At 45.4% G+C, this 21,865-nt stretch overlaps 1 protein-coding gene across 1 annotated transcript in view; it reads right to left on the bottom strand.

The window, feature by feature from the left end:
- The window catches only part of UTRN (utrophin), a 1,458,479-nt gene that overhangs the window by 1,144,809 nt on the left and 291,805 nt on the right, over positions 1–21,865 (bottom strand). Inside the window, exons 8-12 of the mRNA XM_029594027.1 lie at positions 15,377–15,492; positions 13,346–13,509; positions 9,624–9,827; positions 8,069–8,250; positions 4,077–4,227 (exon numbers count right to left, since the gene is read on the bottom strand). Coding sequence (XP_029449887.1) covers positions 4,077–4,227; positions 8,069–8,250; positions 9,624–9,827; positions 13,346–13,509; positions 15,377–15,492 — 817 coding nt within the window. The remainder of the gene's footprint in view (positions 1–4,076; positions 4,228–8,068; positions 8,251–9,623; positions 9,828–13,345; positions 13,510–15,376; positions 15,493–21,865) is intronic.

Below are 21,865 nucleotides of genomic sequence, written 5' to 3'. Positions count from 1 at the left end.
CTTACAATCTGTTCAAGACAAACAGGACAAATAAGCAAAAATGTATTTTCTCACATTCCTCTTCTGTCTTTCCCCCTTCAGGTTCATCATATGACCCCCTTCCCTCCCTTTTGTCTTTCAACTTTTCATTTTACGGGAAATGTTACCTTCCAATACGTTACTGAAGCCTGCTAGATATCTGAACGTTTGTGGCGTATCTCCTTTTCTCCCCCTGACTTCCAGACACTGTCTCTTTAGTGCTTTCAGTTTAAATACGTTCGGTGCACAGAGCAGGCCGTTCACCATCTTGGCCACCCTCCTTTGAACCGCTTTCTGTTTGTCATTGTCCTCTTTTAGATGCACTTTTCAGAACTATCCGTTTAGGCTTACATACATTTCTAAACTGCCCTTCAGAAATATAAACCCAAAAGTGGTTGATACTACAGATAAAAGGAATCATTATAAAAGAGTCATTAATATACAGAATAGCCCCCATTCCCTACTCTCAATGGGAGACAGACCAACACTCTCATACAAAACTAAAAAATAATCATTCATTCCAAAATAAAGCTATAAAATCTTGTCTCATATCTGCCCATTGTACGGTTTTGTTTTGTTTTTTACTTTGGTGTTTTGTATTACCTGTATTTAGTTTTCTATGAGCCACTTTGATTTTGAGACAGGCAGTACATCCTGATTGATTAAACAAACTTAACCCCTGCAAACCTTAAGCTCCTCGTTCCAAAAACTGAGAACGCCTTCCCTATCACATCCCAAGAAACAATCCCCGTGCTCTCCCAGTACTCAAATATCATTACTTCCCTCTTTATATTAGTGATACCTTTCTTTATACACCCACGTGCGCAATTAGCTTTCACGACTATCTTGTCTTGTCAGAAATGACTCCCCACTCTCTTTCTTGTTTCATGATAGCCAGGTCTTCCTCTCCAAAATGGTTATTTGGCACTTGGATTTATGCACCGCAAATGTAGGATTCTGCATTTGTTTGGATCAAAGTGTAACTCCCCCGTCTGTAGGGTGCAGCGAGTTTAGGGAGCCACAGAGTTCCCCAGGCAGCTCTCCTCTGTCCCGGCCTCTGTCCCTTGTCTCGCACATGCCTCACAAGAGCCCCTGGAGACACCGGGGGTTCATCTGGTGGGGGGGGAGGGGTGAGGTTCTACCCCCTGGGCTCCTGGTGGTCATGAATAGTCACACTCACCCCATTCTTCCTTATCACTGGTCAGTGATACGCACAGGTGTAAAATCTTGCACTGGGGATGCAGACAACAATAAATCACGGAATCCGAGGATGATGCGCAAATGAAAAATGTACTTAAGAGTTTGAAAAGTAAGTTCCAGGCCAGTTTGGCAAAAAATAGAAATGACATTAAGAAAATCATAACCACAAAAGCCATAATAGTCTCTTTATCCGTGACACATCCCCAAGTTGTTGTTCTCTGAGCTGAACCAGTGTCCAAACCAAAAATGCCTTTACCTCCATAGAGAGAAGGGTAATCTTCTGTAGCAACCAGCAAAAAAACAAGGGCTGAAGTGCCAAAAATCCTTTGCCCGAAAACTCTTCAAAACAGGTAACTCCACCAACCTCTCACAAAAACCTCTTCAGAACAGCAGTAAATCCCCAGGGCTTCCCCTCTGCTGTTATCTGGACGCAAAGCAGGAAAACCCTTTGGGATCTGGCACTTCGAGATGCCGGGGGTTTATCTTTCTCTCTGGCCCAGAATGTGCAAAATTTCAACAGTCTTCCAGCTTTTCCAAAACTCCTCTCTCCAAAACCACTGCCCGCTCCTTGGGCACAAATCCACCAGGGAAGCAGAGAGACCCCTCCGGATCAGTCCTCTTAGAGGGAGGCAATGACCCCACTCACGTGCAGGAGGGCGGGATTCACATCCCTGAGCCACAGCCCACGAAAAAGAGGGGATAAAGGGGAGGACCCCAAAAAGACAAGACCCTTAATATACTGAAAAACAGGGCAATTTAAAGTAGCACAGGCGACCAAAGCGTAGATGAAAACCCCCTTGATCAGTCTTTCAGTTATCCTAAAGTTATCTGTCGTCTGTTCTGATCCCCCACACTTTTGTCACATCAGAGACAGAAAGCTTGGCGAGATTGTCCCCTTGCGAAACCACAAGCCTGCAACCTACCAGCTTCTCCAGTAATGCTTCCCCGGCCTGTAGTTTTTCTGCTTCCTGCTTCTTCCTACCCGTGTGGAACGGTGCCACATCCGCTCACCGCCAGTCTCGCCCACCTCTCTTGTTGAACAGAGCTGCGAGGAGCACAGTCAGGCCCTCCCCCCCATGCTTCCTCAATAGTCTGAGACGCACCCCCTTCAGTTTGCCAACAACACGTGCTTCAAAAAGAATAGCTGGGTGCCGGCTGTTTTACTCTCTGATCTCCGCAAGCCATCCCCACCTCCCAACCTCCTTCCCATGGGCGTGCTCACCATCATGAGTGCTGAAATAAAGCTTCCCTCTCTTTTCTCCAAGACTGTGGGCATGGCTATAAGGATGACGCAGTCAAGAACACCTCCCCCCCCCCCCCCCCCCCCCGAAAAAAAAACATCTCTGCTCCACGTCACTTCGTGGCCAAGAAGGTTGGCAATTCTTGAGCCCTTACTTACAGTCATAGCAATCAACCGAGCAGTCTTTTCTTTTAATTTGCTTCCTGCTATCGATCACCTCTCTGTCTCTGCCTATGATCCAAGTGCAGGGTCTAAGTGATGGGCCAGTCACGGTCTCTTCATGTCCTTTGGGCCGAGACCGATGTCCTTACCAATATCTGGGGGCAGAGGATGTTTTCACACCTCGTCACCCAACACCACTGGACATAACAACCCTTCCCTCCTGCTAAAAAACAAAACCAAAAAAAAAAACCGGCGGGTTTCATTGGATCTGGTGGATTAACTCCCAATCAACTGAATCCAGGCTTAAATCAACCCGGTTCGATCTCAACCTTGCAGTGTGTTCCTATATTTCTAAGATGGACATACACAGACAGCCTGTTCTCTCACTCTTCATCCTCAGATTCCTATTTCCTAAATAATTATCTTCCCAATTTCTTACTGCTTGTTCAATGTTTAAATATACACCAAAAAGCCGAAAACTTCAGTCAGAATTGCCAGACACAATCTTTTCCCTTAGTATCCTAACTCACCTCCTCCCTGATGTGTGCAGCTAGATCAGATCTGCATATCCCTGATCCTTGAGGGTGGCACCCCAGTCTGGTTTCCCAGATAACCAAGCTCTGTAAACTACCTAGCAGGGTGTGCAACTGAGAAATTATTTCATTTCAGGGGGGAGGGGGAGAAGAAGAGGCAGCTCCATTTCAGTTTTGTTTCGTTTTATGCCATTTGCTTCAGAGCACGTAAAATTTCATTTGGTGTGCATTTAACTGGGTTTTTATGTGTACATTCAATTATGTACACACATATTCAATTTAGTGTGCACAAAATGTAATAAAATGATGCACATCCTAAGGAGTGAATTTTCAAAAGCATACACGCACATAAAACGCCGTTTTACACATGTATATGGGGAGGTTCCACGTGTAAAAGTTTGCATGGAAGCAATTTCACACGTGCTCCCAGGGACAGTTAGGACGGGGAATCCATTTACGCATGTGCTTTCTAAAATTGAAAATGTGTGTGTGTGTGAATGTGCACGTGAACATTTCCAGCTGCTCCCATGTAGTTGTGAATGCGCATGTATAGGCTGTGCAAGCATTCACGCGTACTTGCTTACTTTCAAAGCAGACTATTGTGTGCAGATCCGCTTTGAAACTTATAGCTGAAGTGCATGAGGACTTCAGCTTTACGCTATAAAACTGGGATTCCTATGAAAAGGCATCACATCCCTATCAACTAAGGTCTCAGACCAAACGTATGTAAATATTCCTGCTGAATACTTATTGCAGATATCCTGAACACCAGGCCTGCCTGTAGCTATTGAGGAACAGGACTGCGCCAAATCGAAAGTGGCCCGAGGGAAGGGAACCCAAAGCTTGCTCCCAGCTGTCATTTAAGATTCATTTATTTGCTACAATGTGTGGCGTGAAGGTCAGAAAACACAACTTTCTTTTACCTTGTGTTCTTCCAGCTGCTTTCTAAACGTCTTCAGATCTTCCGCAGCGGCCTGCGTTTCCATCTTCTGAATGCGCGCTTCAGTGGTGGTCAGCCAGTCAGAGAGCTGCTCCAACTGCTGCTTCTGCAGCTCCATCAGGACTTCGTGCAGGCTACAAGCACAGGCACACAGAGAGAAAGAAGAGTCAGCACCATGAGCAAGCCCGTCCCCTTTCCCACTCAAGGGAAATGCAAAACGAAAAGGGAAGATTAAACTGCACTTAACCCACTTCAAAAGGATTATTTCTAAGTACAATTCCAGTATATTGTCTTAAATAAGTTTAAAAGTCTACCCCACCACTGAAATAATATATATATTTTTTTGTTAAAGTTCATAATTATTCTGTGTATCGGGAAAACCCGCAGAACAGGTAACAGCAACAATAAAATGCTGTTTCTGGTCATCACCGATACAAGAGGAGAGCTTTATTAGGCTCAGAATACTGGGCCGGGCCAGTGGCTCGTTGGCAGTACTGTGCGCTGCACTCTGGAGAATCTGGAAGTTTCATTCTCGATTCAGATATTCCACTTCCCAGGCTGGTTGGAGAGGCTGTGGAGTAAGCATTTACAGACCCTGGGAAGGAAGGAAGGAAGGAAGGAGGAAGTCATCATGCAACAGTGCCAGTTTCAGACTCGATTTAGGGTTCTAGGAGGAATCCTGATGCTTGGTGCCCAAGCGAGGATTGTCACAGTGATGAGTGAGTTGGAAGGGGATATGAAATAAGGAAACAATTCCTAGGCAGCTGGGAATGGAGACTCATGGCACTGAGGCTCAACAAGATGCTAGCTCCAATTGAGCTAGAAACAGAAAGGAAGCAAAAGGAAACTGCCACACCAAAAAAAAAAGGAAATGGAATACCAACCTTGGCCAAGCAATGACAGATATCAGAAATTGGTTGATGTATATTTATCTTTGTAATTGTACATTTTGGGGTAGATTTTCAAAAATGGCGCATTGGCGTACTTTTGTTGGCGCTCCAGGCGCCAACAAAAGTACGCAGGATTTTAGTAGATACGCGCGTAGCCGCACGTAGCCGCTAAAATCCTGGATCGGCGCGCACAAGGCTACCGTTTATTATTATTATTATTCAGTTTATTATACCCTTCACTGACTCTTGGTCTAAAACTTTCTCCTTACTGCAATTATATTTATCTACAATCAAAACCTGGCTCTCTCATAATAGGTTAAAACTAAACACAAACAAAACTGAATTAATCTATCTATCCACCATTCCAGATTCAATTCACAAACCCCCACCAACATTTACCTTTGACAACCAAATCATTTCTATAAAAACACACGCAAAAAACTTAGGGTTAATTCTTGATTCCAAACTATCATTGACAAACAATATATCTGAAATTGTAAAAAAGTCTTTTTTCAAAATTCACATACTAAAGCAACTAAAACCATTACTTCTCCCAAATGATTTTCGCATGATCACCCAAACACTTGTCTTATCTTCATTAGATTACTGCAATGCTTTATATCTTGGCCTACCTCAATCAACAATTCACCCACTTCAACTAGCCCAAAACGCAACAGCTCGTATGTTATACAATATCCGACGAAACGAACACATTTCTCCGATTTTGCAACAATTACATTGGCTTCCAGTATCATACCGCATAGTATATAAAATCTTATCCACTATACACAACCTAATATACAATAATGATTCAATCTGGTTATGTTCACTGTAACGAATTTATAAACCCTCCATACAGCTACGTTCCTTTGATAAATGTTTACTAGAAATTCCCACTGTGAAATCTGTTAGTTTGTCACTAATCCGTAAACGCGCCTTTTCAGTTGCAGGCCCGACGTTATGGAATGCTTTACCAGACTGTATCCGCTTGACTTCGAACCGCAGAGAATTTAAAAAATTACTGAAAACACACTTATTTACTCAAGCGTTTCATCTGTAATAATTTTCATGATCCCTTGCATTGTATTTAACTTTTGTTTTAAAATTGTCTGTGTTTTTGTTCTTAAACTATGTATGTGCTTGACCATTTTGTAAACCGCCTAGACGGATATATATTTATCCTTTGTGCGGTATATAAGAACTTTTAAATAAATAAATAAATAAATAAATAAATAAATAGCCGGCGCGCGCCGAGCCGCACAGCCTACCTCCGTTCCCTCCGAGGCCGCTCCGAAATCGGAGCGGCCTCGGAGGGAATTCGCTAATGCCCTCCCCTCACCTTCCCCTCCCTTCCTCTACCTAACCCACCCCCCCGGCCCTGTCTAAACCCCCCCTACCTTTGTTGGGGAATTTACGCCTCCCAGAGGGAGAAGTAAATCCCCGCGTGCCAGCGGGCCGCTGGCGCGCCTAGACGCAACCCGGGGGCAGTTCCGGAGGGCGCGGCCACGCCCCCGGACCGCCCCGGGCCCAAACCACGCCCCTCGGGCCCGCCCCCGAAACGCCGCGTCCCGCCCCGAAAACGGCGCGCCGCTCAGCCGCGCCCCGACACGCCCCCCTCGGAAAACCCCGGGACTTACGCGAGTCCCGGGGCTCTGCGCGCGCCAGTAGGCCTATTGAACATAGGCGCACCGGCGCGCAGGGCCCTGCTCGCGTAAATCCGGGCGGATTTACGCGAGCAGGGCTCTTAAAATCCGCCCCAAGGGGTAGATTTTCAAAAAGCGCGATTTGGCGTACTTTTGTTGGCGCATCAGGCGCAAACAAAAGTACGCTGGATTTTAGTAGATACGCGCGTAGCCGCGCGTATCCGATAAAATCCTGGATCGGCGCGCGCAAGGCTACCGATTCCGTATAGCCGGCGCGCACCGAGCCGCGCAGCCTACCTCCGTTCCCTCCGAGGCCGCTCCGAAATCGGAGCGGCCTCGAAGGGAACTTTCTTTTGCCCTCCCCTTCCCCTCCCTTCCCCTACCTAACCCACCCCCCCGGCCCTCTCTAAACCCCCCCCTTACCTTTGTCGGGGGATTTACGCCTCCCGGAGGGAGCCGTAAATCCCCGCGCGCCAGCGGGCCGCTAGCGCGCCGGGACGTGACCTGGGGGCGGGTCCGGAGGGCGCGGCCATGCCCCCGGGCCCGCCCCGGGCCGTAACCACGCCCCCGGGCCCGCCCCGGGCCGTAACCACGCCCCCGGGCCCGCCCCCGAAACGCTACGTCCCGCCCCGAAAACGCCGCACGGATCGGGCCCGCCCCGACACGCCCCCAACACGCCCCCCTCGGAAAACCCCGGGACTTACGCGAGTCCCGGGGCTCTGCGCGCACCAGTAGGCCTATGTAAAATAGGCACACCGGCGCGCAGGGCCCTGCTCGCTTAAATCCGGGCGGATTTACGCGAGCAGGGCTCTTAAAATCCGCCCCTTTGTGTTTTATACTTATGTTGTAGGTTGCCTTGGGTGTTAAATTGGAGAAGGCATCAAATGTAAAGTTGACGATGGTTACTCAGGATGCATCAACTAAGAGTAAAAGCCTTTTGAACCTTGCTGCTCAAGCAGCAGTTTAAAACTAAATAAAACATAACATTCTAATTAAAGTTTTTTTTCCAATTCCATCTTCTAATGGCCATGATGCCCTTGGCAGAGGCATGATCAGATATTTGCCCTTGCCCAGTCATTCGCTGCCCTCATCTTCCACAGGAACCTTTCTTCAACTATAATGCAGTCTTAGATGGTGCTAGATGAAAGCAGCGGACTAGCAGATGAGGCCAGTGAGAGTTCACATATGCATTGTGTTGGTCAGATACAAGCACTCAGGAGACAACACACTACTTTAAAATTAAATAGCAGCCATATAAATTGACCTTTTTAGGGCCAGCCCGGTGACTCAGTGCTTGAAGGCTCTCTAAGTAGAGTTTACATTGCAAGACCTTCTACCTAAGTAGTAAGGTAATTCAAACATTTAAATGTATTGTGTACAGCAACAGGGGCTTGTATCAGAACTGATTAAAGCAAGACCCCAAATCCTTTGATGTACCTCACCTGGACTGTCGATCCATGCTCTCAACTCGGAGATTCTCCCAGCGAGAGTTCAACAGTGTCATCTGCTCCTGGATCTCTGTCTCTTCTTCAACTGACAGGCTGCCCTGGGCTATCAACTGGTTGCCGGCCTGCAGTACACTCCCTACACTGCTCTGGTGTGCCGTCAGCTCCATCATGAATGCCTAGGATAAAACAACCATTTGCATCAAGATCTGAGAAATACCTCTCGAGGCTTATGGATTATATTTCAGCAGATTTGGTCAGCTATGCTGCCGCATGAACTGGCACGATAAACTATCTCAACAAAGCTGAAGGGTAGGTGCCTCACTCCTACCCACTGATTAACAGAAGCAAAGTAGAATGTTTTATTTGAGTAGACTTACAGCCAATTGCACAAAATACAGTATTTTATTATTTTATGGCCCTCAATAGATTTGCAGATAAAAATTAACTAATGACTAGCAGAAGAGGTGGGTAAGAAGGGAAACTATCCAGGACACACCAATGTGCCTTGCCAGAGGACAGAGCACCAGCATTCCATGCTATTTCTCGCAGCAGTGGTAAGAGCTCTTTAAGTTAATATGCAGCCACCTAGTGAATGGCTGCATCACTGAAGGGGGACCATCCTGTCCCTGCCCCCTAACCCTCCCCTGTGGCTGATCGGAATTTTGTAGGGGGACTGCCCCAGCACTCCGGTTTGCCTGGCAATGGGCCTGGTATTACTCAGCTGCAAACCACTCCCCAATTCTGGAAGGACAGAATCTGAATAGACCATGCTGAGGGCTTGATCTGGAAATTACTGCCTCAGACTAGAGAAGTACAAATTCAAACTCAAATAGGCAAGGGGTCAGTCTGGCTTGAGTTAGACAAACTCTTCAAATTTAACATATCTGTGGGGAAAAATGCATCACATTTCTCCTAATGCAGTGTGTCTCCTGAACAGTGCTCAATACGTTAGAAACAATTTTCCATGTACTGCTCTATATACATTTCCAGAATTTTAATTACTAAATTAAATGAGAAGCAGGTGTTTTCTGCAGTTTGGTTTAGCACTACAACTAGCAGAACCAGGTCGGAATCAGAGATCAAACAGCACCCCAGGGAGCTCTGACACTTTCATCCACCACTCATGGGGCTTGCCCAGGGGCAGCACTGCACACCGCCTTACAGAGGATCCTGGGTTCAACTCCCAGACCAGGCCTTCTGCACCTTGGGTCAGCCGGGGATGCTGTGAAGACAATGCTCACAGCCCCTGCGAGAGGGAGAGAGGGGGTAGGGAATAATGATCATCAAATAAGAGCAACACCTGGTGGATAGATTTAGAGCCCATGATACAGGATTCTGGAAGGAGCTCTGGAGCATGGCTCCCAGCCTCAGGACCATTGCTGCAATGAGCAGACTAAGGAAGGGGCAGGGTCTCTTAAGAAAAGGAAAAATTTCTTAGGAAGTTGTGAATGAGGGCTCCCAATGCCAGGGATCCCAGCATGGATTCCAACTGAGCTGAAAGAAAAAGGAGAAAGGAGGAACTACCGGGCAAAATGAAAACCCAACAAACCTCATGGGTAGCAAATAGCTCTTTGACTTCTTCAACATCATCGGATATGTCCTCTTGCTCCTGAAATGTATCCTCAGCAGAGAGCAACCACGTAAGGACTTCTTCTAGAGCCATCTGATAACTGTCCAGGTCCATTTCCACCTCCGTCACGGTGCTGGGAGTTTCTGCTCTGGAGCTCCCTTGATCCTCCTCAGAAGCCGAGCTCTAAACATAACAAGAGGATGAGTAAACATTTCACACTGCCTACACTTTCCTTCTTTGGTACAGAAGTTTGCACACGATGATGACATTTGTTAAGTCAATTTATGTAATAAGCAAATAGCTAAACATTAGAGGCGGTTTACCCCTACAGGAAACTAAACAAGAAATGAAATTCGCTCATGACCGCAGGAACTAACCAATGGCAGGGCAGCTTTCTAAATACCTGATGACATGACAATGTGCTCTGACCTCCCTAAGATTTCAATTGAACTGAACTAGCCTGTTTCCCTATAGGAAAGAAAAAGGGGATTCTAAGTGTAGGATGTGTTGAAGGTATATGAAAAGCATTAAGCCAAGGATCACTAGGCACTCTACCATTTGTGGCACACATATAAATAAAACTGGATGAATAGCTCATAACGTATTAGAAGATGAACAGACACAATCTTATTTCAGTTTCCCTATAGGAAACTAAGCTGCAAAGGAAAAATCAACTCTCAAAAAAACCATCAAGACTAAAGATGCACTAAACAAATCTCACGTTTTATGGATGACCCAAGTGTGTAGTGGGCCACCTAAATTAACTTCACAGTTTCACCAACAATTTCATGTGGCTAACTACTTAAACCAAGATGTGAAAAAATTGTTATCTAAAGTTCAGCGTAAAAAGGAAAGTTAAGGACTTATCTTCATAGCCCTGAGAATGAACAATGCAACATATTCACCCAAAAAATCAAAAGGGATCACCTTTACTTAAACTCCTAAGACCTGAAGTTGCACACATTTATATTGACAGCCTATATTGTATCTTCCTTCCAGGCAGCAACGCACAGCTATTCTGTTGGCATCAGCGCAGCAAGAAGATGGTTGGAGCGCTAGTAAAGCAGCCTCCTCATCAGCAGTCGGACAGCAGACTGTACAAGGGGCCTAATGCAACACCAACACAGAAACACGAGTTGTGGGCTTTAGGATCCTGCTCCTAACAGGCCTAAATGTTGATACCGCAGTGACCTCCAAAATCTCATCTAATGCCAATGAGTAGGTGTTACAAGACCTCCCCTTCTCCTCTCTCCCCAGCGGGCTGAATGCTGCCTCTCTGCAAAGAGCCCATTTCCAGCGAGAGCTAGGAAGGGGTGGAGGGGAGTGAGGCTGGGGAATTGAGATGATGGCTTCCTTGCGTGCTGGCAGTGCAGAGGACTAGCAAAAAACCAAACCTCCAGGGGGAGTGTTCAAGGGTATAAGAAGCTCACTTCTAGCCAGCCACCATCAGGAGCAAGAAAAGAAAACACCAAGGGCTGCACACAGCAGGGGAGATATGTCCCTTAAAATCTCCACAGAGCGTTAAGGGAAAAAACTGTTGAAATACTGAAGACAGAGCACTCCAAGTGCAGGCTCAGAGTGAGGCCAAAATGATGCAGCCACTCGAACTTCCTTAAGGAGGTCATTTGGACTGAGAGGCGAGCACTTCACTCTGTAACCTGAGAGTCTAGAATATTAATACTAAATTAAAGGAGGAAAAAGATTTTATGTAAAAAAAAAAAAAAAAGAATTATAGAATCGGATTGTCATTCCATGAAAATCAAGCACTGTTCCCAGGGCCATGTACTGTTTTTGGACTTTGCATGTTGTTATTTAGTACTGTCGTCTTTTATTACTCTACCAAGCAAGCAGCAGAATGACTTTGTTGGATAACAACCTAGGAATGCACTTTTAAAATATTGTTCTTTCACGTTGGCAGTTCTGCTGGGATTACTGGCAGCAAAGCAATCTGAATGATTTGAAATGCTGTATGAAACACAGTTAGTTAGTTACCTATGGTGAGCTGTGAAGAGCATAAAATGAGTTATGGCAATATAATCTGGGCAGTCAAAATCCCCAAGGACGCACTGACGTGTGAAATGCTGGACAGAGACTGGTTCTGCAGATGCCAGTGTGGGAAATCGGGGGCACCAACTCCCCCCCCCCACCTCCCGCTGTAAACTTTTCTCCCATGCAGACTTGTATTGCGTGTATCCAGAGTGTACGCAACATGTATTTTATCCCGAAGCACATGCCATTCCTACTGGAGCATCAGGCTGGCCCAGCCATACTGAAATTGATGCTAATCAGCCCATGTTCCCAGTCTACCGCTGGACTGCGGACTCCACCTGATCCTATACTTCCCCGGTGCTTCCTTTCAGAAAGGCAATAAATGCAAATTCCTGAGCACTCAACGGAAAGGAACTGTGGTGGGATTCTCGCGTGCGAAGCTACCTTCTTTTTTATCTGCCTGTACCTTACAGCATTTCACCTGTCACACAGCGATTTAAATAAAACCCATCACTGTAAGTGTTATGTAAGTTCATCGAGAGATTCAAGTTTGCCACTGAAACCTGTATTGCATTTCACAGAGCAGGAAAACATGGAACTCTTATTCTGAACCAAAAGCCGCAGCACCCCCCGAACTGCACATCTAAGATCGCTATAAATACGTTGCACAAGGGCTATTCCGGTGACTCAGTGGCAGTGCTGCTTCCAAGCTCAGTTTTGGTCCCTGGGGTTGGCTGCAGACGCTACAGAGGCAGCATTTCCAGCCTCCCGCTTAAGAGTAACCCCTAGGGGCCGGATACAGGACTCACGATTGCAAGATTCTTGAATGTGCCCTGGGTGCGTGGCCCCTGGCCCTGGAGAGTCACGGCAATGACCAGACTGGGTATGGTGAGGCTGGGAAATATAAAATAAGGGGGAAATCCCTAGGCTAGCTGGGAATGAAGTCTCATGGAGACAGGATGCCAGCGCCAGTTCTGACTGAGCAGACGTACAAAAGGAGCAGGTGAAAAATGAACAGGTTAAAAAAAAAATCACAGAACTCTCCTACATGTCAAAATCGAGTCACAGAACTCCCCTAAAAATGATGACAATCACAGAACTCCCCTAAAAATGATGACAACATTGTAAAGTCATTAACAGGCAATTTGACTACCACGAATTGCATGACCAAGTATGGTCTTCAGTAACAAAACAACCATTTTAAATGGAAGAAGGCTGATAAGCCTACTGGGTCTATAATTAGAAACTGAGCGTGCTATCTTCTGATCTCACTTAATTTCCAGTCACAAAATAAAATGGGAGATGAAGTGTGATTCTGTTGCACACTGTAAGCTGTAATCTCCTTCTTAAATGACAGACCACAGCTTGTTCTCAACTCCCATGTGCTGGAACCATATGGTTGACCCTCAAGCACATGGTGACCATGCCGTAAGTCAAAACGTGCACGCACATGTATTTACAGAGAAGGGAGGAGGTATGGAGAAAGCTCTAATAAATGCATTTGTAGAACAATGGCAGTCATTTGGATCTTCTGTTAATTTGTTTGGATTTGGTGCGTCAGCATGTCAGGTTCTACTAACCTAGTTGTTTAATTAAAATTTTAATTAAAATTAAAAAAAAAAACAAACGAGAAGTGTGATAAAGAGAGCGAGTCAATTGATAACCATTCTTTCGTTCTACCAAGCTGCAGAGTCTCTAACACACTAACGTACCTGGTGTCCGATGACCACGCCTTCCTCACATTGCCCTTTGTATCTCTTTGGAAGAGTCTCCACCTCACGGATGTCATCCATAGTGACTTGCTGGGGGAGCACCTCAAATAAGGATGTTAAGTACATGATGATGGATTTTTTGTCAGGAAGCTGAACCGCAACGTCTAAATATAAAAAGGGGTGGGGAGAGGGTGAGCCCTTCATGTACTGAGCAAGATTTCAAAAGCACACATGATAAGGCACAGTACTGACTCTCTATCAACTTGAAATTTTCCTTATTCATTATTTTTCAAAACAAGTTTAAGCCGCTTAGCCGCAGTTCCTCTGGAAGTGGTCATGTCAGCAAGAAAGCCACAAATCAAGATTCCCATCCCTGGATCCAGTTGGTGCACATTGACTAAAATGTCACATGACACCTCACACACCACATGAGCCACTCAGATCCCATTCCATCTGAGGCAAAGTCAGACACTGATAGCAGCGTGGGTGCTGCCAGGTCAAGGGAACCGAAGCAGAGAAGCCTAATGTAGGTAATTTAGAAGTATATTTGTCAACCAGCACAGCATTTCAGAAGGTATACTCAGCAGATACCAATTCTCTTTTACGCTCTTCACAGCAATACTACGACAAAACAGTGATTACAGTCAACTAATGTACAAGGAAATCTTCACATCTAGAGGATGGGGAGAACGTTGAGCCAAATCTCACTTCCTGTGGATGGTGAACCACAATAACTACAATATTCATATATTAAGCCTTTAAGTACGGTGCCACTAAGTAGCAGAGCATTAATTAGTGTTAATAGTAATATACTTGAGACACAATCCTGAGTCAGAATAACTCAGGAAGCGTTTGTATCACAAGCCAAAGTTTTTAACCCTGTGAAGTCCAAGTCTCATATGATCCAGCGTGATTGTAACTGTGATTTCAAAGTTGGCTAAAGAAGTGCCTCCAAGAAGAACTAAATTAAAATAAATAATTTACAATAGCTAGAGCAGGGAAGAGTGACTTTTAGGTTACACAACAATGCTGCCTTGGGGCTCTGGAAAGGCATTTCTATTCCAGATTGTAATGTAGGGATTTCAAGCTGAACTGCAAAGTTCCAAGATCAGGAAGAATGCTCCAGCTCTATATAATGAAAGCCCATTTCTCTCTGTCACACGCCCATAAAAAGGATTCTGACATCATATATTTCTCGCTGACCAAGCAATTACACTGTTGGCCAGTAGCTGAAAGCCACACACACACACATACACATATTCACACACACACACACACACTCACATACACATGCACAAACACACATACACATGTACACACACACACATACACACACGCTCACAACACATGCACAAACACACATACACATGTACACACACGCTCACACACACACACGCACCAACACACATTCACATGTACACAAATGCTCACACATACACGCAAACACACGTACACACAAACACGTACATATACACATATACGCGCACGCACACATACACAGGGGCTGCTGAAGACAAGGAAATTAACAGTGGGGGATGGGGGTCACTGCTGACCCATTCTGCTGCAATAAGGGAATGAGCAGGTGAGGGGAGAGGATTTAAGGCTGGGGTTCAAAATTAAGGCTGAAAAGCTGAGGAGGGAATGACAAGAGTCCAAGGGAGGTTGCTGATAAGGCACTGAGGGAAGGGTGCATCAAGCTGGGGGAGGGGAGAAGGGACCGAGGATTGAGCAGATAAACAAAACACACACAGAAACACGCACAGTGTAAAAAATGCCTTTGGACATTTTATGTACTGCAAAGAGTACACAGTTCAAAGTTTGAGAGGAAATGGACTGTGTATGTGCTGCACCATGAATTACGGTAACACTCGGAACCTGTCCATTGTGAGAAGCAATCTTCTAGTGTTCACTAAAAACAACAGAACTGTAAGGGTAGCTCTAGAGGCAACAACAAATCTTAATCTAAGCATGTGAAGAGATTTCAAAAGTTAAAACACAAAATCCATTGAGGTTCAAAGAAATGCACAGCACCTTCAGGATCCAACAGTTTCTCTATCCCCAAATGGTTTTTGGCTATGGTGAAAGCATGTTCTAGTCTTTCAACTGGGGTCATTTTGATAACTTTCTCCCAACTGAAGAGTTCAGGCCTGAAAAGAGAAGAAGGGGTGATCCAGCACATCCATATTCATCTGCAGCACATACAAACATGAAGAATAAATACATACATACATACATAAATAAATAGCTGCATCCTTCATTTACTTCAAATTAGAGCTGTGTGTGTGTTGCTTTGAGTAGCAATGAGTTCTTTATTTAACACCACGTCAACACCACACAACTCACATCCACGCTACCAAAGTACCACCTTCAGAAATGCATTAACAGGCTAGAGCCCCTAAAATATTTAATTACTCCAAGAAATTAACAATTAATGTTTAAGAGTTCAATGCAATGTAGGATTTCACTGATCAGCTGGACCTTGTTGTAAACAAGCCAACAGGCCTACACCTCAGGAATGGCCAGTCCTATTTCAAACTTACCAAAATTACTGAATACCACACTGAAGAAATTATAGGGGCATTCTTCACCTTTTTGGAGGCTTTCACTTACAGGGACTACTTGGCTTTTCACTGTGTTCTTTGAAAAGAAGCACAATGATTGGAAATAAAATCGGTGGCTAGCGGGATTCCTAGGTGGAATGTAGAGCAGGAAGGGAGTGAGATAGACCTTTCCGCAGTCCTTGGGGCTGGTGGGGAGAGGGGCAAGCAGGCACCACCCTGCAGTCCCTTGGGGTGAGCAGAGAGAGAGAGACTAAAACAAAAATGTTATGTTCCTGGATGCAATGAACAGGTACATATAACTAATTGTAAGCAATCACTATTTGAGCTCACGTTTTTAATGACTGTAACCTTTAGGACACTTGGAGTGTGCTAGTCTTCAATTTACATAAAATAAAGTCTATGTTTTTATTATTTAAATGTTCCATGCCATCTGCTCTAAACATACCAAAATTACTGAATGCCATCCACAGACAGTTATAAGTGGGGCTTCCATTCCTTTTGGGGCTTCCATTGATTCAGATTAATTAAATGGGATCCACTTTGAAGTGGCTGAAAGATGGAATAGAAATAGAAATCGAAAAAGAAAAAAAGCTTTTCAGATAAACTGGCACAGCTAAGTTTTTTCGTTTATTTTCAGACACTGCAATTACAAAAGTAACAAACCGAGGGAAGGACGGGTGCCTCAGCTACTCGCTCAATAAGATGGTTTGCTGTAAGTCAGTGGCTGGCCGGGTTCCTGGCTGCAGTGCACCCACAGGTGAGCTGTGGGGAAGAAGGAAAGGCCTTCCTGAATCTCTTCAGGATGGTGCAGGGGCAGGGATGTATACAGGGAGGCTGGCCTTCTCGCAGCTCTTAATTTTGAATACCAAGAGAATTTAATCCCTTCAAACTGTTAGTATAAAATAAACTGTAAACTATCACTATCTGTTCACCTTATTCACATATAGAATTATTTTAACAATAGAGACTCTTGGCGTGTCCTTTAACTTGGGCAAAGAGCAGGGTATTCCTGAAAATTCAAAAGAAAATATCTCACGAGACTGACTTTTAAGACAGACCACCACTTCCTAGGGTGACTGCAGTGTTCACGTGCAGTAGTATTTTTACCAGGGGATGTGTGTGTGATGGGACCGTCAGGGGTTATTACACTCTGACTTTCACAGCCATTTCAAAAAGCAGGAATTTTATTTCATGCAGTATCAGGAAGGGAAAACAGTCCACAGCAAGTAAACCGCAGGCAAAAGAAAAAAAAAAAAAAACTCCAAAAAAATCTCGTGCATGGTGATCCATCAGCCCAATGTTTACAACTAGAATTTTCAGACAAAAATCCCAAAGCGATCTTTGCAGGTGGTTGGTTTTCCTGCAGATTTCTTTCCTGACACTATAGGATATACCAGTGGTTCTCAACAGGTGTGCTAGGACACACAGGTGTGTCACGAGGTCCTAGGAGGTGTGATGCAGGGCCAGCAGGAGGCTGCTCACCCCCTCATCATCAGCCCAGGTGGGAGTCAGTTGACTTCTCTGGGCCCGACAGGAGACTGCTCACACCTCTATCTGGAATAGAGGGAAGCTGTTTCCTCCTTCACCCAGATCAGAGTGAGAGATCAGTCAACTCCTGCTCTTCTGAGCTTGATGGGAAGCGATGCTGCTGCTGATGCTCTCTTCACCCTGTGAGCGGTGGGGGAAAGGAGGATGGGGATGCTGGGCAGGGAGAAGTGTAGGAGAGAGGGAGTGTGGGGCCTGCTGAGCAGGAAGGGGTGGGAAAGAATCAATCAGGGGTAGCTGGGCAGGGAGAGGGAGAAAGGAGGAAGGGTGCAAGGGGCAGGGAGAGTCGAGCAGGAGGAACAGGGAGCACAGGGAAGTGGGGGATGGGTCAGAAATGCTGGAGAGAGATGTGAGTGTGAGGGGATGATTTAAAGGGAGTAATTGGGAGAAGTGAGGGATGATGGAGGCATGGGTAGGAGGTCAGGGTGCATTGTCAATTTGGGGAATGTGCATTTCTTCTATCTTTGTACTTTGCTTAGTGTAGGAGGAAATATATTTCTGTTTGTAGTTCTCCAGCTTTGCACTGTATGCAGAATGGTTTCTTGGAGTTTTCATTCCAGTTATTATCTTCAATTTGTGGTTTTTATTCTGTGTGTGTGATCGAGGTAAGGTATTTACTAGCAGGTAGGCATTTGTGTCAGTCTTATTTGTGTTTTTTCAATAGGACATTCATTGGTGCTGCACTGCTGCCTTTTCATAGGTAGGGCTATTGCTGTTTGAGTCCTCAGAGTTAGTGCTGCTGTGGTATCACAGGTTTGCTTCATATGTGCTGAGGGCTTTTCTTTTTTCAGGATCTATATTTTTTCAATTTGCCTGGCAGTAAAGGGAGTTTGTGTTCCTGTTACTGAGATGACACTAGAACCAGAATATCTTTCTTTGTATGGTGCTTTATGCGGGGAAATATCCTAATTCTGCTCTGCACACATAGTTGGGTCAGGGGGTTCCTATGGATGCAGAGTACATGTTTACATTTAGTCCCTTGACAGTCACATGTTCAGTGGTCACGCAACTGAGCATTACCTGTTAGGTGTGACCCAACCAAAAAAAAAAAAGTTGGCAACCATTAGGATATTAAGATCTTGGGCCACAGATGCGCCATTTTAAAATTGTTCCAGCTAACCAACTTGCAGGACTGCTGCACATTTTTTGGCCAAAAACTTAAAAGGAATTTCCAATCATGGTAATAAGAGCCATGGCAATCAGGTGTGAGGTGGGGGTCAAATCAAGCTCTTTACTATTATTCTGCCAGTCCACAGTAATTCTTGCTAATCCAATAAACTATGGCCAAGGAAAAATTCCCCAAAGCTGATCATGGATCACAATCTTGCAGCCCAATACTATCTTTCTCCTATACATTCAGTTTTCATCAATAATTAGGTTGTATACATACATTTTAGGTCTGACCCAGGAAAGAAAGTGGTGGCTTCAAAGGATATATGAACAAAAAGTAAGATCTCAAATTATATTCATACATACACGGAAAAAGGTAACCACTTATTCTTCGATGCCCTCACTTCAAGCTCTTTTCTTTATTTTGGCTCCTCCTTTACTGTGGTGGAAATGCCTACGTTTTAGGTGTTCCAACAAGTTATGAATCTGTTAGACTTTCTTCTAGGAGTTAGCAATCTGTTAGAAAACCGTTACGCTGATGGGAGGAGCAAGCAGAAGGAATCTGTACTAGTAGACTGCGGAGTAGCAATCTGTAGTATTTGATATAGTTGTGGGTGGATCCCTGGGCCGGTGGCAGATGACCACACCCTCGGGAGGATATCCCAAGAGGGACCACCGGTCAGGCTCAGAGTATGGAGACAGACACACATTAGTTCTTTTATTAAATAGGTTTTTGAAACCACCAGAGGTGGCAGTAGTGAGCTGATATGCCCGGCAGGGCTGTAGTCCCTCAGGTACTGGAACAGCGATCCAGGATGGCTGAGCTGTTGAGAAACTGTAGAATATGAGTAGGCAGAGTAGACAGGGCTCATGAACAGAACTAGATGATACAACTCATATAAGTTCTCAAGGAAGTTCAGGAGCTGGAACGATATAGGCCTTCGAGGAGCGAGTACCTGGTTCCAGGGAAAGCTCTGAGAGCGCGATGGTAACTCACAATTGTTTGTAGTAGGGATATCTTCCAGGCAGTAGAGAATCTTCAGAGTATCCAGGAACATGGGCCCTCGAGGAGCGAGTACCGGTTCCTATCTGTAATCTGAAAGGTAAAGAGAGAGCGAAGCCCCCAAGGAGCGGGTACCTCTCGTAAGTCCAAGGAGGCAGAGTAGCTTGGGTAGTGTAGCCGAAGCAAACCCCTTGCTAACTCAATTCGATAGTGAAAATAGAGACCTTAAATATTGGAAGCAGATGACGTCATCTCAGGGGGACGCCCCTGAGGTTCGCGCCCTTGCTGGTACTTCAGTCAGAGGGTGCAAGCGCGCCCTAGGTCATCAGGCAAACATGGCGGATCTGCAACGTCGAGCCGGTCCGGGGACGCCGAAGGGAGACGGCATGGAGACGCCTCGGCAGTCAGCCGTCCATCAGACCCAGAGGGAGTCGCCACAGAGGTAAAGAGGGCGGAGTGAGGGCGTCGAGCAGCAACGGACGCAACACAAGAACCATTCTTTTATCACATATTCCTTGAAAAGAGTTTCACTGAAGGCGTTCCCAGGCGCGTGCGCATGAACACACCGATTTTATAACATCCACACGTCACCGCACGCATGTTATAAAATCCGATATCCATGCACACTTGCGCGCCCAATTTTATATCGGCGCGCACAGGTGCCAACCCGCATGTGCAAGGGGGGGATATTTTAATAAATGCTCGCTGATGCGATTAAGCCTTTCCCTAGGTCCCTCCCAGTCCGCTCCAATAAAGGACTTCCCTAACCCCCTACCTACCCTTCCTCCCTTTTCCCCTCTTCTCTCCGACCCCTAAACCCACCTACCTACCCGAATTCTTTTAGTTTTAGAACTTACCTGCTCAATGGAGAGGTAGTAAGTTCCGTGCGCTGGCAGCTTGCCAGCGGGCACTCCACCGAGACAGCACCTATTGGCATTGTCCTGGCCGGCCCTTGCCCCGCCCAGAACCGGCCCCCAGCCTGTCCCTTTTTAAAAGCCCAGCAACTCTGTGCATCCCGGGAGATACGTGTGTGGCCAGGCTGCTCTGAAAATGCGCTCGGCGCGAACGGCCCAGCCACCCGCGTATCTCCCGGTAAGGGCGCACGCCGGGGATCTAAAATTCTCCCGTATATCTGCGTATAGAATCAAATGGGTTCATCCAAGCAACCTCTCTCCTAGACAAATAACCAGGCAATTCCCTTAAAGCAGCAAATGGAGTCCTGGTAGACACTGAAATCCTCAGCTTAGGATGGGGAAGGCAGTCCCAATGGCATACAGAATGTAAAGAATGATCTGGAAAGCAACAGAGAGTAAAACGGAGAAGATCATATTACTTCTGTATCGCTCCATGACGTGACTGCATCATGAGTACTGTGTGCAGTTCTGGTCACTTCGTCTCATAAAAAAAGACATAGCAGAATTAGAAAAAAATACAGAAAAGGGCAACAAAAATAATGAAGGGGATGGAACAGTTCCCCTTTAATGAGAAGTAACACAGGTTGGGGCCCTTAGCCTGGAAACATGATAGATGTTTATAAAATTATGAGAGGATTGGAACAGGTAAAGAAAAGATGGATAATAGAAGGACTAGGGGGCATTCCATGAAGTTAGCAAGTAGCACATTTAAGACTAATCGGAGAAAATTCTTTTTCACTCAATGCACAATAAAGCTCTGGAATTTGTTGCCAGAGGATGTGGTTAGTGCAGTTAGTGTAGCTGGGTTCAAAAAAGTTTTGGATAAATTCTTGGAGGAGACGTCTATTAACTGCTATTAATCAAGTTTACTTAGGGAATACCCACTGTTATTGCTGGCATCAGTAGCATGGGATCTTCTTAAGAGTTTGGGTAATTGCCAGGTTCTTGTGGCCTGGTTTGGCCTCTGTTGGAAACAGGATGCTGGGCTTGATGGACCCTTGGTCTGACCCAGCATGGTAATTTCTTATGTTCTTATTTACCCTCTCAAAAAATACTAAAACATGGTGACACTCCATAAAACTAACAACTCGCACATTTAAAATAAATCGTGGAAAGTCCTTTTTTTTTTTTTTTTTAAATGCACAATAAAGCTGTGGAATCTTCTGCCAGAGGACGTTGTCAAGGCAATTAGCATAGCAGAGTTTAAAAGGGGTTTGGACAAGTTCCTGGAGGAAAACACCATAAATATTATTAGCCAGTTAAACCAGAGAAAGCCACTGATATCCCTGGGAGTCAGTAATAAGAAATAGGATCTACACTTTGGGATCTGCCAGATACTTGTGACCCGGACTGGCCACTGTAGCAGAGAGGATACTGGGCTCAATGG

The sequence above is a fragment of the Rhinatrema bivittatum genome, chromosome 3 (genome assembly GCF_901001135.1).
Source record: "Rhinatrema bivittatum chromosome 3, aRhiBiv1.1, whole genome shotgun sequence".
In the NCBI taxonomy this organism is placed as follows: domain Eukaryota; kingdom Metazoa; phylum Chordata; class Amphibia; order Gymnophiona; family Rhinatrematidae; genus Rhinatrema; species Rhinatrema bivittatum.
This window is presented reverse-complemented; position numbering and strand designations above follow the sequence as displayed.